We start from the raw sequence: 13,107 nt of genomic DNA on the forward strand, positions 1-13,107 counted from the left end.
GCGACACAGTGCGTGGATCTGGCGCAGGATATCCTGGACCGAGGAGGCGTACTGGAGGTCTGGAGCGTAGAGCTGGCACAACGCGTCCTGGCTGGATGCTCACTTTAGCCCGGCAAGTGCGAGGAGCTGGCACAGAACGCACCGGGCTGTGGATGCGCACCGAAGACACATTGCGTATCTCCGCAAAACATGGTGCCTGACTAGTCCCACGCTCCTCACGGCGACTGTCTTGCTCCAGACACCAAACCATTCACTCTACCTCATCACCCCCCTCAACTATCCCACAATACTCCTCGCTCAGTCTCTCCCAATATTCCTATTCGCTTTTAGACTCGCCCCTCGGCTTCGCCGACCAACCCGTGTGACCCCTCCAAAGAAATGTTTAGGGCTGCCTCTCGGGCTTCCGTCGTGATCGTGAACTTCGGAGTCGCCGTTGATCCTCCTTTCTCCCGGGCCCAGGATGTCTGCTCCTCCTGGCCATGCTGCTTGGTCCATTGGTGGTGGGATCTTCTGTCACGTTCGTTGATGGAAGGATCGGACCAAGGTGCAGCGTGGTAGGCGTACATCTTTCTTTTATTTAAATGACACCGAAAAAACAACAAAATACAAAACAACGTAAATCAACATGCAGTGCAGAAAGCAACTACACACAAACAAGATCCCACAAACTAAAGGTGTAAAAAAAAAAAATTGTCTCCCTACACCAAACGCGATCACGACACGCAGGTTAAAATATCAAAACAAACTCTGAACCAATGACATTAATTTGGGGACTGGTCGAAAAGCATTAAACATGTATGGCAATTTAGCTAGCTAGCTTGTACTTTCTAGCTAATTTGTCCTATTTAGCTAGCTTGCTGTTGCCAGCTAATTTGTCCTGGGATATAAACATTGAGTTGTTATTTTACCCGAACTGCACAAGCTCCGCCAATTATTTCACACATAAAACGGCCAACCGAATCGTTTCTAGTCATATCTCCTCCTTAGTATTACCACAACTACCGGCAAAACAGTTCGTCTTTCAATCACTCACGTGGGTATAACCAATGAGGAGATGGCACGTGGGTACCTGCTTCTATAAACCAATGAGGAGATGGGAGAGGCAGGACTTTCAGCGCGATCTGCGTCAGAAATAGAACGGAGTTCTATTTTAGCCCTTGGTAACGCAGACACTCGTTGGCGCGCAATAATTGAATAACATGGATTTCTGGGCCTCCCGGGTGGCGCAGTGGTCTAGAGCACTGCATCGCAGTGCTAGCTGCGGCCACCAGAGTCTCTGGGTTCGCGCCCAGGCTCTGTCGCAGCCGGCCGCGACCGGGAGGTCCGTGGGGCGACGCACAATTGGCCTAGCGTCGTCCGGGTTAGGGAGGGTTTGGCCGGTAGGGATATCCTTGTTCATCGCGCTCCAGCGACTCCTGTGGCGGGCCGGGCGCAGTGGCGCGCTAACCGAGGGGGGCGGGTGCACGGTGTTTCTCCGACACATTGGTGCGGCTGGCTTCCGGGTTGGAGGCGCGCTGTGTTAAGAAGCAGTGCGGCTTGGTTGGGTTGTGCTTCGGAGGACGCATTGCTTTCGACCTTCGTCTCTCCGAGCCCGTACGGGAGTTGTAGCGATGAGACAAGACAGTAATTACTAGCGATTGGATACCACGAAAATTGGGAGAAAAGGGGATAAAAAAAATAAAATAAAAATAAATAAAAACATGGATTTCTAAATTTATTTTGCGACGCTCGCTCGGCGACGTGTCCGGTCTGGTCAGCATGTTAGCCAAATACATTAAACTCAGATTTCACAATTCCTGACATTTAATCCTAGTAAAAATTCTGTCTTATGCCAGTTAGGATCACCACTTTATTTTAAGAATGTAAAATGTCAGAATAATAGTAGAGAGAATGATTTAGTTGAGTTGAGTTGAGTTTATTTATTTTTACAGGGACAGTGCACATTAATCAACGTTCAGTAAAAGTGACGGTTTTAGCCAGCCGGCTAATTTCAACCGCAGTCCCTGGGCAGGTTATTTAAGCTTTTATTTCTTTCATCACATTCCCAGTGGGTCAGAAGTTTACATACACTCAATTAGTGTTTGGTAGCATTGCCTTTAAATTGTTTAACTTGGGTCATACGTTTCAGGTAGCCTTCCACAAGCTTCCCACAATAAGTTGGGTGAATTTTGGCCATTCCTCCTGACAGAGCTGGTGTAACTGAGTCAGGTTTGTAGGCCTACTTGCTCGCACACGCTTTTTCAGTTCTGCCACAAATTTTCTATAGGATTGAGGTCAAGGTTTTGTGATGGCCACTCCATACCTTGACTTTGTTGTCCTTTTTGTCCATTTTGCCACAACTTTGGAAATATGCTTGGGGTCATTGTCCATTTGGAAGACCCATTTGCGACCAAACTTTAACTTCCTGACTGATGTCTTGAGATGTTGCTTCAATATATCCACATAATTTCCTACCTCATGAAGCCATCTATTTTGTGAAGTGCACCAGTCCTCCTGCAGCAAAGCACCCCCACAACATGATGCTGCCACCCCGTGCTTCATGGTTGGGATGGTGTTCTTCGGCTTACAAGCATCCCACTTTTTCTCCAAACATAACGATGGTCATTATGGCCAAACAGTTCTATTTTTGTTTCATCAGACCAGAGGACATTTCTCCAAAAAGTATGATCTTTGTCCCATGTGCAGTTGGAAACCGTAGTCTGGCTTTTTTTATGCGGGGTTTTGGAGCAGTGGCTTCTTCCTTGCTGAGCGGCCTTTCAGGTTATGTCGATATAGGCCTCGTTTTATTGTGGATATAGATACTTTTGTACCTGTTTCCTCCAGCATCTTCAACAGGTTCTTTGCTGTTGTTCTGGGATTGATTTGCACTTTTCGGACCAAAGTACGTTCATCTCTAGGAGACAGAACGCGTCTCCTTCCTGAGCGGTATGACGGCTGTGTGGTCCATGGTGTTTATACTTGCGTCTGGGGCTGCGTTTGAGAGCGATGTTCTTTAGGGTCCGGGCGAAGGTGGCACTGCTGCCTTGTGTAGGTGAGCCTGGTCGTAAAGACTGTTCAAGTCCAGGTTGGAGTGGCGGGCCAGGAAAAAATTGGGTTTGAGCAGCACGGGAAATACTTGGCGTTTACCCGCTGTATGGTAGCAGGGTGGAGATAAACCACTTGTGCGTTGGGGAAAGTAGAAGAAGCTTTTTCAATCACTCACTTGAGTGTTGTGCCTTTCCTGCTGTGCTCTCAGGTCGTTTGTGCCTGTGTGTATTATTATGTGGCTGGGTGACACTAGCTAGTCCTCAGACAGAATTCTAGGCGCACGGGTGTTTGGACACCAGAGTTTAGACACTCTGTGTTTGGGAAAACGTTTTTTTTCTTGTTATATATTTCCTGTTTAAGTCCATAAGGAATACAATCTGAGTCTTGTTTATGTCCTCAGTGTGTGTGGTGTGTGTGGGGGGGGGGGGGTGTGCAGGAGGGCTATCAGGGTGGCTGACAGGGGGGTTGCTCAGAGGGGGTGGGATCCTCTGGGCTTGGGGTTCTTCATTTGTCTGTCCCGCTGTGATGTCGATGTGGTCAAGGTCTGGGGTGGACTGTTCTGCTGTGGTGTCGAGACTTTTGTCGGGAGCTGAGGTGGGCTGTTCTGCTGGCTTCTCTGTGAGGGTGGCCACCTCTCTAATGGGTTGTTCTCTGTCACACGCCACCCCCCCACCCTCTCCTCCAGCAGTCTGATCCTCTCCTCTAGTGCTGTGTTCTTCTCCTGCTCTTTGTCCTGTTGATGTTGTCCAGAGTGCAGATATGTCTCTCTCCACCTCCAGCTCTCCAGGTCTAGTTAAGGGGGTGTTGTTGTGCTGGACTGTTGTCTGGGTCTGTGCTGACTGGAGTGTAATCACCTGCTGTTCCAACTCCACTTGCCTTACCTCCAGCTGGGTGAATTTATCCCTTATTTCAATGAGGGAGTAGTACTCTGTGATGGGAGGTTGACTTTCCACTTGGGGTTGCTCGTCTGTGGGTTTATGTAATGAAGAGGGCTGTTCTGACCCGCTCGAGGTGGGGGTATCTTTCTCAACAGAGAGCTTCTCCTACTGAGCTATTTTTTTGATTAGGTGAAAGTCCAGCTGAAACTGTTTGCGGTTTCCCTGTACCAATACTGTTCCAGACTTATAGAGATTTATATTAGCTGACTCAGAGTCCTCGTTGTCTAGTATCCTGAGTTTCCACCCATCGGTAACACCCCCCACCCCCCTCTTAACAGAGGGGTAGTGTGTTAATATAGCACTGTGCCATGCCAGGGGATGGTCTGCGTGGAAGATAGGGTTGCTTGTGTTCCCATTTTTATAACAGTCAGCAAAAAGGGAACAATAATAATAATATTTGGTAGTTGTAAGCCTTCCAGGTAATTCCGTAATTCCGTCCAAAATCAGGTTGTAGGTTTTGAGTTTTGATTTGGAGTGAAGGTTATGTTGTGGAGGGTTGAATCCTGTATATGTCCCTGCCAAAAAATCAAAGTTTATCTAACTCTAAATCTATCCTTTTTAAGAACATGCTGAAAAATGCAGGAGCTCATCTGCTCATGATCTCTTTTTCTCTGTAGCTCTCTCTCTCTCTCTTTTTCTGTAGCTCTCTCTCTCTGTCTCTCTCACCCCCCTTACATATCTCTCCCCTCCACCTCTCTCTCTCCCCTCCGTCTCTCTCTCTCCTCCGTCTCTCTCTCCCCTCCATCTCTCTCTCTCTCCCTCCCCTCCATATCTCTACTCCTGCCCTTTCCCATTGCCATCCATATTTCTTCTCTCCCTCCCCTCCCTCCATCTCTCTCCCTCCTCTCTATCTCTCTCTCTCTCTTCTCTCTCCTCCTTCCATATCTCTCCCTCCCCTCCTCTCTCTCTCCCTCGCCTCATATCTCTCTCTCCCTCCTCCATCTCTCTCTCCCTCCTATCTCTCTCCTCTCCCCCTCCATCGCTCTCTCTCTCCCTCCTCTCTCTCTCTCTCCCTCCTCTCTATCTCTCTCTCCCTCCTCTATCTCTCTCTCTCCCTCCCCTCCATCTCTCTCTCCCTCCATATCTCCCATGCCATGATAGATGGATTGGTGCCTTTCTCTATTCATAGAGGATGATGTCTGGAATGTGGCCAGACATATGGATTCTGCTAGTATGTTTAGATGAGCTGGAACAGACTGGTTCATGTATGTTACACTGGGAATAATGGAGGCTAGTTGTCGTGTCCCAAATGGTGCCATATTCCCTATATAGTGCACTACTTTTCCCCAGGGCCTATAGGGTCTGTAGTGTACGTACTACATAGGGAATAGGGTACCATTTGGAAGGTGGGGAGTGTGTGTTTGAGACCAAGGCTATATGTCATGATGAGTGGATCGATAATACTGCTGCATCTGGAAAGGAAGTAACACACGCACAAGAAACACAGCCTGTTAGTGTATGTGTGTACACAGGCTAGCCATTCCTATTGTATGGTGTCCACGTGATCACACATGCTCTTAGTGTCAACGGTGGGTGTAGCTGGTGCATGGAAGTCAGGCGCAGGAGAGCAGAGATGAATGGACAAAGCACTTTACTTAGGCAATGATAATACAGAATGCAACCGCGTCACAACACAAATGCCCAAAGAACAAGTGAGGCAGCACAAAGTACAAAACCCAAGTACAAAGTACCGGCTGCCACAAAGCACGGGTATAAAACAAAACCCGGCACAAACCAGCCGGAAGCTTGCCTACCTTGACAATAAACAATACCCCACACAGACATGGAGGGAACAAAGGGCTAAATACACATAGTAATGATGATGAGATGAAAACCAGGTGTGCAGGAAAACAAGACAAAACAAATGGAAAATGAAAAGTGGATCGGCGATGGCTAGAAGACCGGTGACGTCGACAGCCGAACAAGGAGAGGAACCGACTTCGGCGGAAGTCGTGACACTTAGTTAGTTAAAGACATGTTACGGAACTTCTACTAAGTATTTTTTAAACCTCCCGCCTTGGGCTGGATGTATTAATGTGTAGTTCATACATGCATAATATAACCTCAATTAAATCCTAAGTTTGAAAACAACTGTTTTCTGGATGCTGTGTGGTGCCGTTTCCCCTACATTTACCCACACATGGGCCATAGGGATGTGCACAGTTATTAAAATATTGGAACTGACATTAGGATTTGAATAGTTTTTGTCATGAAAAAATATATTATAGGCCTATTAACATTAAAAAAGCTTAAAGTAAATAAAGTAAAAATATCCATGTGATGTTGTTACATACAAGGATATACCACGTCATTTGAAATTATTAATTTAATAACACAACAAACTTTTCAATGTAGTTTATATGACGTGCACGGTCGCTTATTGTTAACGTTGGCCAATCAAAGCGGCAAAGAGGCTCAATGTGTAGCGAGTGGAGTGAGATTTAATTTAATGCAATACAAAATGCATTAAAATTACGGAATTAACAGTTTGAGAAATGAGAAGGAGTAGACTACAACGAGCAACCAACAGGTATGCCGTTGTTTTCTCTGAATGGGATTGGGGAGAAAGTGCAGCATGTAGCCACAATTAGCCTAGCTAGCTACAATTAGCCTAGCTAGGATATCCAACAAAACTTCATGGCACTATTCGAATAGTACACTTATTTCAGACCCCCATCCCTAGTGGGCCAGCCCCTAACAATTCGAGTTTCAGCCAATGAGCTTCAGCTTCTCACCATTTTTGACAGCTAGCTAGTTAAATAAAGGTTAAATTAATACAAATAAATAAAAAGCTAGCAAGACACACACAGTAGAGTAAGAGAGAGCAGTGGCATGGTGCACATAACTGCGCATTGTCGGGGACCACTTTTGGCTAGCGGGGATTACTTTGAGAACTACTGGCTAAAAAGTATGCAAAAGTACCGAAGAATCTCTTTAATGTTCATTGATAAAATCTTTAACTATAATAGTATGAGTGAGTTATAAGTGGTCTTCCTGGTGAATGGAAAGGGTCTGTAATAGTCCTCTCTCAATTCAATTCTCTCTCTCTCTTCTGTCCATAGGGAGCCGTCCTGACTGCTATGCTGGTGACGAGGAATTTCTCTGGTAAATGTGTGTGTCATACATAAACACTTACACGCATGCACACACACGCATGCATGCACGCCACAGACAAACACGTGTGCACACAAAACACATCAACACACACGACCCCACAATTTATCCAGACACACACTGCACCTATGACTACATCTGCTCTCTCTCTCTCTCTCTCAGTACGAAACTCTGACATCTCTCATCTCATCTCCCACATCATTCTCTCATCCCTCTCGTCTCCTTCTCTCTCTCTCTCTTCTTCTATCTCTCTCTCTCTCGTCTCTCTCTCTCTCTCTCTCTCTCACAAGCACAAACAAAAAAAAAAAATGTCATGAGATGTTGTCATTATCACAAACTGATCTGGTGAAAAGTTTAGTCTCCCATTATGAAGGACTTTACTAAGTTTGATTACAATGGTAGCTGCATGGATATAAACATGTTCCTGTTCCTCTGGACTAACACTGTGTCTGCCGACCAAGGTAAGAGGGGTGAGAGACTTTCAATGGAAACAGATGTCACCATTTCATTGGATTTACGTTTAAAAGTTGGGTGAAAGAATCTAAAATTCCCACGTTGATGACGTTGATGAACGTTGATAGACGTTGATGACTTTTTACACTTTGATCAACGTCATCCCATAGATTTGTTTAATGTTGAAATGTTTTTGCCCTTGACTCACTTTGATGAAACTTAACTGGGACTTGGGTAATATGACTTCAATCTAGGCCATCTCTTCACACTGACACGCTGACACTCTCCTCTCTTCTCTTCCTCACTCCTTCCAATTTCTGTCCTTTGCTTTCACTTGCTCTCTGTCTTTCTCTCTGTCTTTCTCTCTCTCTGTCTTCTCTCTCTCTCTCTCTCTCTCTCTCTCTCTCTTCTCTCTCTCTCTCTCTCTCTCTCTCTCTTGTGAGTCGTAGACAGTCTACATCTCCTGCGTCAATCACTACTGTTCCTGCAACTGCTGCTGGATAGTGGGCAAGGTATCTTCTTCTATACCTCCTCCTATTACACAATTATACTGTCTTCTCCTCTCTTCTTCTTATCTCCTCTCCTCGGCACTTCCTTCCTCATCCTTTCCTTTTGCACTCCTTTTGTCCTTCCTTCATGTCCCACTCTCTATCCTCCCTCCCCCCCTCACCTTCCCTCTCTCCTATCTTTATCCTCCTCTCCCCCATCTATGAATGAAGCAGACATACATGGCATGTCTATTCTACCCTCCTTCCTCCCTCCCTCCTCTAACATGCTTTAGTCTTTTGTATCTTTGGCTGGAGTCCTTTTTGTTTAACATTTTCTGCCTGTGTTTTGTCCCTCATGAGCAGTGTGATGAGGTGTGTGTGAGGTGTCTTTGAATGTGTGTGAGATACAAGCTGTGGAGAGACAAAGAGATAGATAGAGTATTTTTCTGTGTTCAGACTCTTCCAGGCCAAGCTGAGGATCTCCTCCCACTCAAAAGTTCTGTGTTGCTATGGTGATTAATCAGTGTCAGCACCAGAGCTTCCGTTGTTCTCACCTCTCTATCTCTCTCTCTCTCTCACTCTCTCACGCTCTCTCACTTTCACTCTGGTTATTAATACAGAATACAGAAATTCATAAACCTTCCTGCAAGCATTTATGAGTGTGTGCGTGTTTGATCACTTTATATTGTAATGTGTTCTTGTTCATCATTTGCATGGCTCTCCATACTGAATTATATTCTGGTATTATTTGTCCTGGTGAGGAATCCCCTAATATTAATCTGAATGAATCCACCTGCCTCAGAGATGAACAAAACCATTATTATAACACTGCTTCTCCATTTCATATTCACTACACTTTCACCTCTCATCCCCTGTGTGTGTGTGTTGTGTGTGTGTGTGTGTGTGTTGTGTGTGTGTTGTGTGTGTGTGTGTGTGGTGTTGGTGTGTGTGTGTGTGTGTGTGTGTGTGTGTGTGTGTGTGTTGTGTGTGTGTGTGTGTGTGTGTGGTGTGTGTGTGTGTGTGTGTGTGCTATCCCTGTGGCTGTGCTGATCCCTTGCTTTTGGGCAGTGGTTCAGGTTAATGAGTGTCAGTTGGATAGAGGTTTTTGTGATGTGTGTGTGATGTGTGTGCGCGTGTGTTGTGTGTGTGTGTTGTGTGTGGGGTGGGGTGGGTATGAGAGATAGTTACAGTACGAAGTAGATCACTGTTGTCACAGTGAGAATCGTTGTGTGTGTGCGATTCTAAAAGTTTTAGAGTGTGCTCGTTTGTAAGGGTTTACAGTATTTGTGTGTATGAGCTTTAGTGGGTGTGTTGGCACTGTTTAGAGTTTGGCGTTTCAGTGTGTTCGCTTTCGAGAGTTCTGTGTGCGTGAGAGAGGGTTTAGTTAGTTAGTGTGTGTGTTAGCTAGCTTGGGGTTAGCTAGGTGTCGACACTTGTGCGTGTGTGTGTGAGGTGTGTTTTAGCAATAGAGTGTGTATGATGACTATCTACCCTCTGAGAGTGTCTTCTCAATTTCCTTGGCAGCCAAGAGTCTCCTCAACAAGAAGGCTGACGTCAAGGTAAGAACACTTAACACGTGTATCCTCCCCTCTCATCTCTCTTCTCTTCTCCTCTCTCTACTCTTCTCATCTCTCTTCTCTCTCTCTCTTCTCATCTCTCTTCTCTCTTCTCATCTCTCTCTCATCTCTCTCTCCTCTCTCTTCTCTCCTCTTCTCTTCTCATATCTTCTCTTCTCATCCTCTCTTTCTCATCTCTCTTCTCTCTTCTCTTCTCTCTTCTTCTCATCTCTCTTCTCCTCCTCTTCTTCTCTTTCTCTTCTCATCTCTTTCTCTTCATCTCTCCATCTTCTTCTCTTCTCATCTCTCCTCTCATCTCTCTTCTCCTCTCCTTCTCATCTACTTCTCTCTATTCTTCTCTCCACCTCACCAATTGGCAGTGTTATGTGGTGTTGTATGGTGTCGTGTTGTGTTGTGTTTTGTGGGCATGCTGTTTGGCGTGTGAGTGCGTGTTTATTATTCTCGTTGTGTACACTGCGTGCTGTCTGTGTAGTGTGTGTGTGTGTGTGTAGCTATTAGTCTGACTGTCCAGCGTAGTCTGATGCATTGTAGCTCAGTTACTTAGATAATGTAAATATATGTTCTATCATGTGTACTGTCAGCAGACAAACCCACATGATATAGCAACGCTGTTCTAGTAGACCTCTATGGTCAACCTCAGGACAGCAATGGATGTGTACAAGTAGACTCCAATAGTCATTTATGGTAGATTTGGTTGTTTAATGTAAGGTTTGTTTATTGGTAGGTTTGGTTGTTATATGGTAAGTTGGTTTTATGGTCAATGTGATGTTTATAGTAAGGTTTGGTTTTATGGTAGAGGTTGGTTGTTATGGTAAATGTGATTGTTTATAGTAAGGTTTGGTGTTTATGGTAAGGTTGGTTGTTTATGGTAACATTTGATTGTTTATATAGAAAGGTTTGGTATGTTTGTAGTAAGGTTGATTGTTTATAGAAAGGTTTGGGTTGTTTATAGTAAGGTTTGGTTGTTTATGGTAAGGTTTGGTTGTTTATGGAAGGTTTGGTTGTTGGTAAGGTTTGGTTGTTTATGGTAAGTTTGTTGTTTATAGTAAGGTTTGGTTGTTTAGGTAAGATTTGGTTGTTTAATGGTAAGGTTTGGTTGTTTATGGTAACATTTGATTGTTTATAGAAAGGTTTGGTTGTTTTGTAGTAAGGTTTGATTGTTTATGAAGGTTGGTTTGAATTTATAGTAGGGTTTGGTTGTTATAGGTAAGGTTTGTTGTTTATGGTAAGGTTTGGTTGTTTATGGTAGGGTTTGGTTGTTTATAGTAGGGATTTGGTTGTTTTAGTAAGGTTTGGTTGTTTATGGTAAGTTTGGTATGTTTATGGTAAGATTTGGTTGTTTATGCCTAACAGAGGTTTTCATCTCTCCATCTTCCTCCCTCTATTTCTCCTCCTTTCATCTTTCCCTTTCTGTACCTCCTCCCATCGTCCATCCCTTTTCTCTCTCTGGCTGGCACGGTGCTAATCTCAGATTATTTCTCTCCACATGATTAATCTGTCGTTACGTAATCTCACTCTGCACAACCCTCCACGCTCCCCCTTCTCTCTCTCTCTCTCTCTACCTCTCTCTCTCTCTCTCTCTCTCTCTCTCTCTCTCTCTCTCTCGTTCTCTCTCTCTCTCTCTCTCTCAGCCTCTCTCTCTCTTCTCTGTTCTCTCTCTTATTCTCAATAGTTGCCAACTCTCTGTTCCTCTCCTGTCTGCACTTTGCAAACAACACTGGAGCTATTTTGGTTCAAAACACAAGCACACACACACACACACACACACACATGTGTTGAGTGGTGAGAGAAAGGGAGGAGATACTGATGAGAGATGGAGAAAGGGATGAGACAGATATATATATAATATAATATAGTGTTACTGTAGTGCTCTATACTCACCACAAGCCCAGATGTCTACAGGTTTACCATAAGCCTCCTTCCTCAGTACCTCTGGAGATAGGTAGCCTGGGGTACCTGCAAAAACCTATGTATATACACACACACACAGTGGTTAAGCTGTATGACTGCAGTCATAGGCCGAGGRTGATATATAACATGATGATGGATGTAGTCCAACACAGAAGACAAAACAATGTGTAGAAACTGATTACACTGTCAGTCTACTATTTTATTGGAAACTGGAAATATAATCAACAATGTAAWTTTAACAAAAATAAATCTATGAAACTGAAATGGAAAGCTGAACTGGGGAGTCCTGCTGTACAAATKGTTGTTTTTAACAGGTTATTGGCTATTTATGTTTAAGCTAAATAGGTTTTTTACATGATTTATGTTTTATTTATTTATTTACATTTGCAATGTAAATTATGTAATCTAACTGACTATGATGCAATAAAAAAGTATTCTAATTGGATAAATTCTATTTGATCTAATATGACATAACAAACAAGGGGGTTCCAACCCCTGAAATCTTGTTCTTTTGAGCAACCATCAATCAACAGCCCCGTCTTCCCAGAGAGAGACATCCCCCAGCTCACCTGGCCGACTATGCAATCCCTCACCAAGAACAACGCCTGTCCACAACGCAGCCACTCCTCTGACCAGGACCATGGAGTAATTGAGCGGACATCCTATCAGAAAGGAGTGTATCCTGTTCCAGATATAGCGCCCGCTCGTTGGTGAGCCGCTTCCCAGCCCTTTCTCATTTCCAAGCAGCTATGTTGGAGGAAAGAATGAAGCTCATGAAGATTGCTGAGCTACATTGTCAAATACAGGAAGATCACAATGTTTACGTAGTGTGTCAACGCCTAGCAGCCAAAGCCAGAGAGGCTCAGCGGGCAACAGGAAGAAGCTCAGTGTCGACAGGAAGAAGCTCAGTGTCGACAGGAAGAAGCTCAGTACCTCCGGGTTTTAACCCAGTTCCAGTAGCATCCTACTCTCCTCCGCGTTAACCCAGTTCCAGGAGAACATCTACTTCTCTCCGGGTTTAGGCGTGCCCTATCCCAATCCAGCAGCACATACCCTGCTCCTCAAACAGATTGCACCCTGTCCTGCCCTCTGCTTTGCCACTTGGCAAGTAACAGCTGATTGCCTCATCATCTCAAAGCCATCGTTGCCCCATTTCGAGACGGCAAGAGAGTGACTTCGCCCTCCTAAAAATTGCCCTGGACGACATGATGAACAATCACAGACACCTGAATGAGCGGTAATAAGTATCAAGTGCTTCTTGGACACCTGAAACTTCATGTGCACTCCAGCTCGCAAGCCTACATGCATAGACCCAAGACTTATACTGCTGCCTTACAACCTTGCAGGATAAGTACGGTCAGCTCTGCAGGACAAGTACGGTCAGCCCGCGGGATAAGTACGGTCAAGCCCCGCAGGATAAAGTACGGTTCAGCCCGCAAGGATAAGTACGGTCAGCTCTGCAGGATCAAGTACGGTCCAGCCCGCAGGATAAGATACGGTCAGCCCCACAGGATAACAGTACGTCAAAGCCCCGCAGGATAAGTACGGTCAGCCCGCAAGGATAAGTACGGTCAGCCCGCCTGGAAAGTATGGTCAGCC

At 45.0% G+C, this 13,107-nt stretch overlaps 1 protein-coding gene across 1 annotated transcript in view; it reads left to right on the plus strand.

Annotated features, from left to right (window-relative positions):
- The window catches only part of LOC111960905 (calcium/calmodulin-dependent protein kinase type II subunit beta-like), a 74,154-nt gene that overhangs the window by 35,632 nt on the left and 25,415 nt on the right, over positions 1-13,107 (plus strand). The window contains exons 11-12 of the mRNA XM_070439553.1: positions 7,028-7,070; positions 9,545-9,579. Of these exons, the coding sequence (XP_070295654.1) occupies positions 7,028-7,070; positions 9,545-9,579 (78 nt within the window). The remainder of the gene's footprint in view (positions 1-7,027; positions 7,071-9,544; positions 9,580-13,107) is intronic.

This window comes from Salvelinus sp. IW2-2015, linkage group LG4q.1:29 (assembly GCF_002910315.2).
Source record: "Salvelinus sp. IW2-2015 linkage group LG4q.1:29, ASM291031v2, whole genome shotgun sequence".
NCBI classification, from domain to species: Eukaryota; Metazoa; Chordata; class Actinopteri; order Salmoniformes; family Salmonidae; genus Salvelinus; species Salvelinus sp. IW2-2015.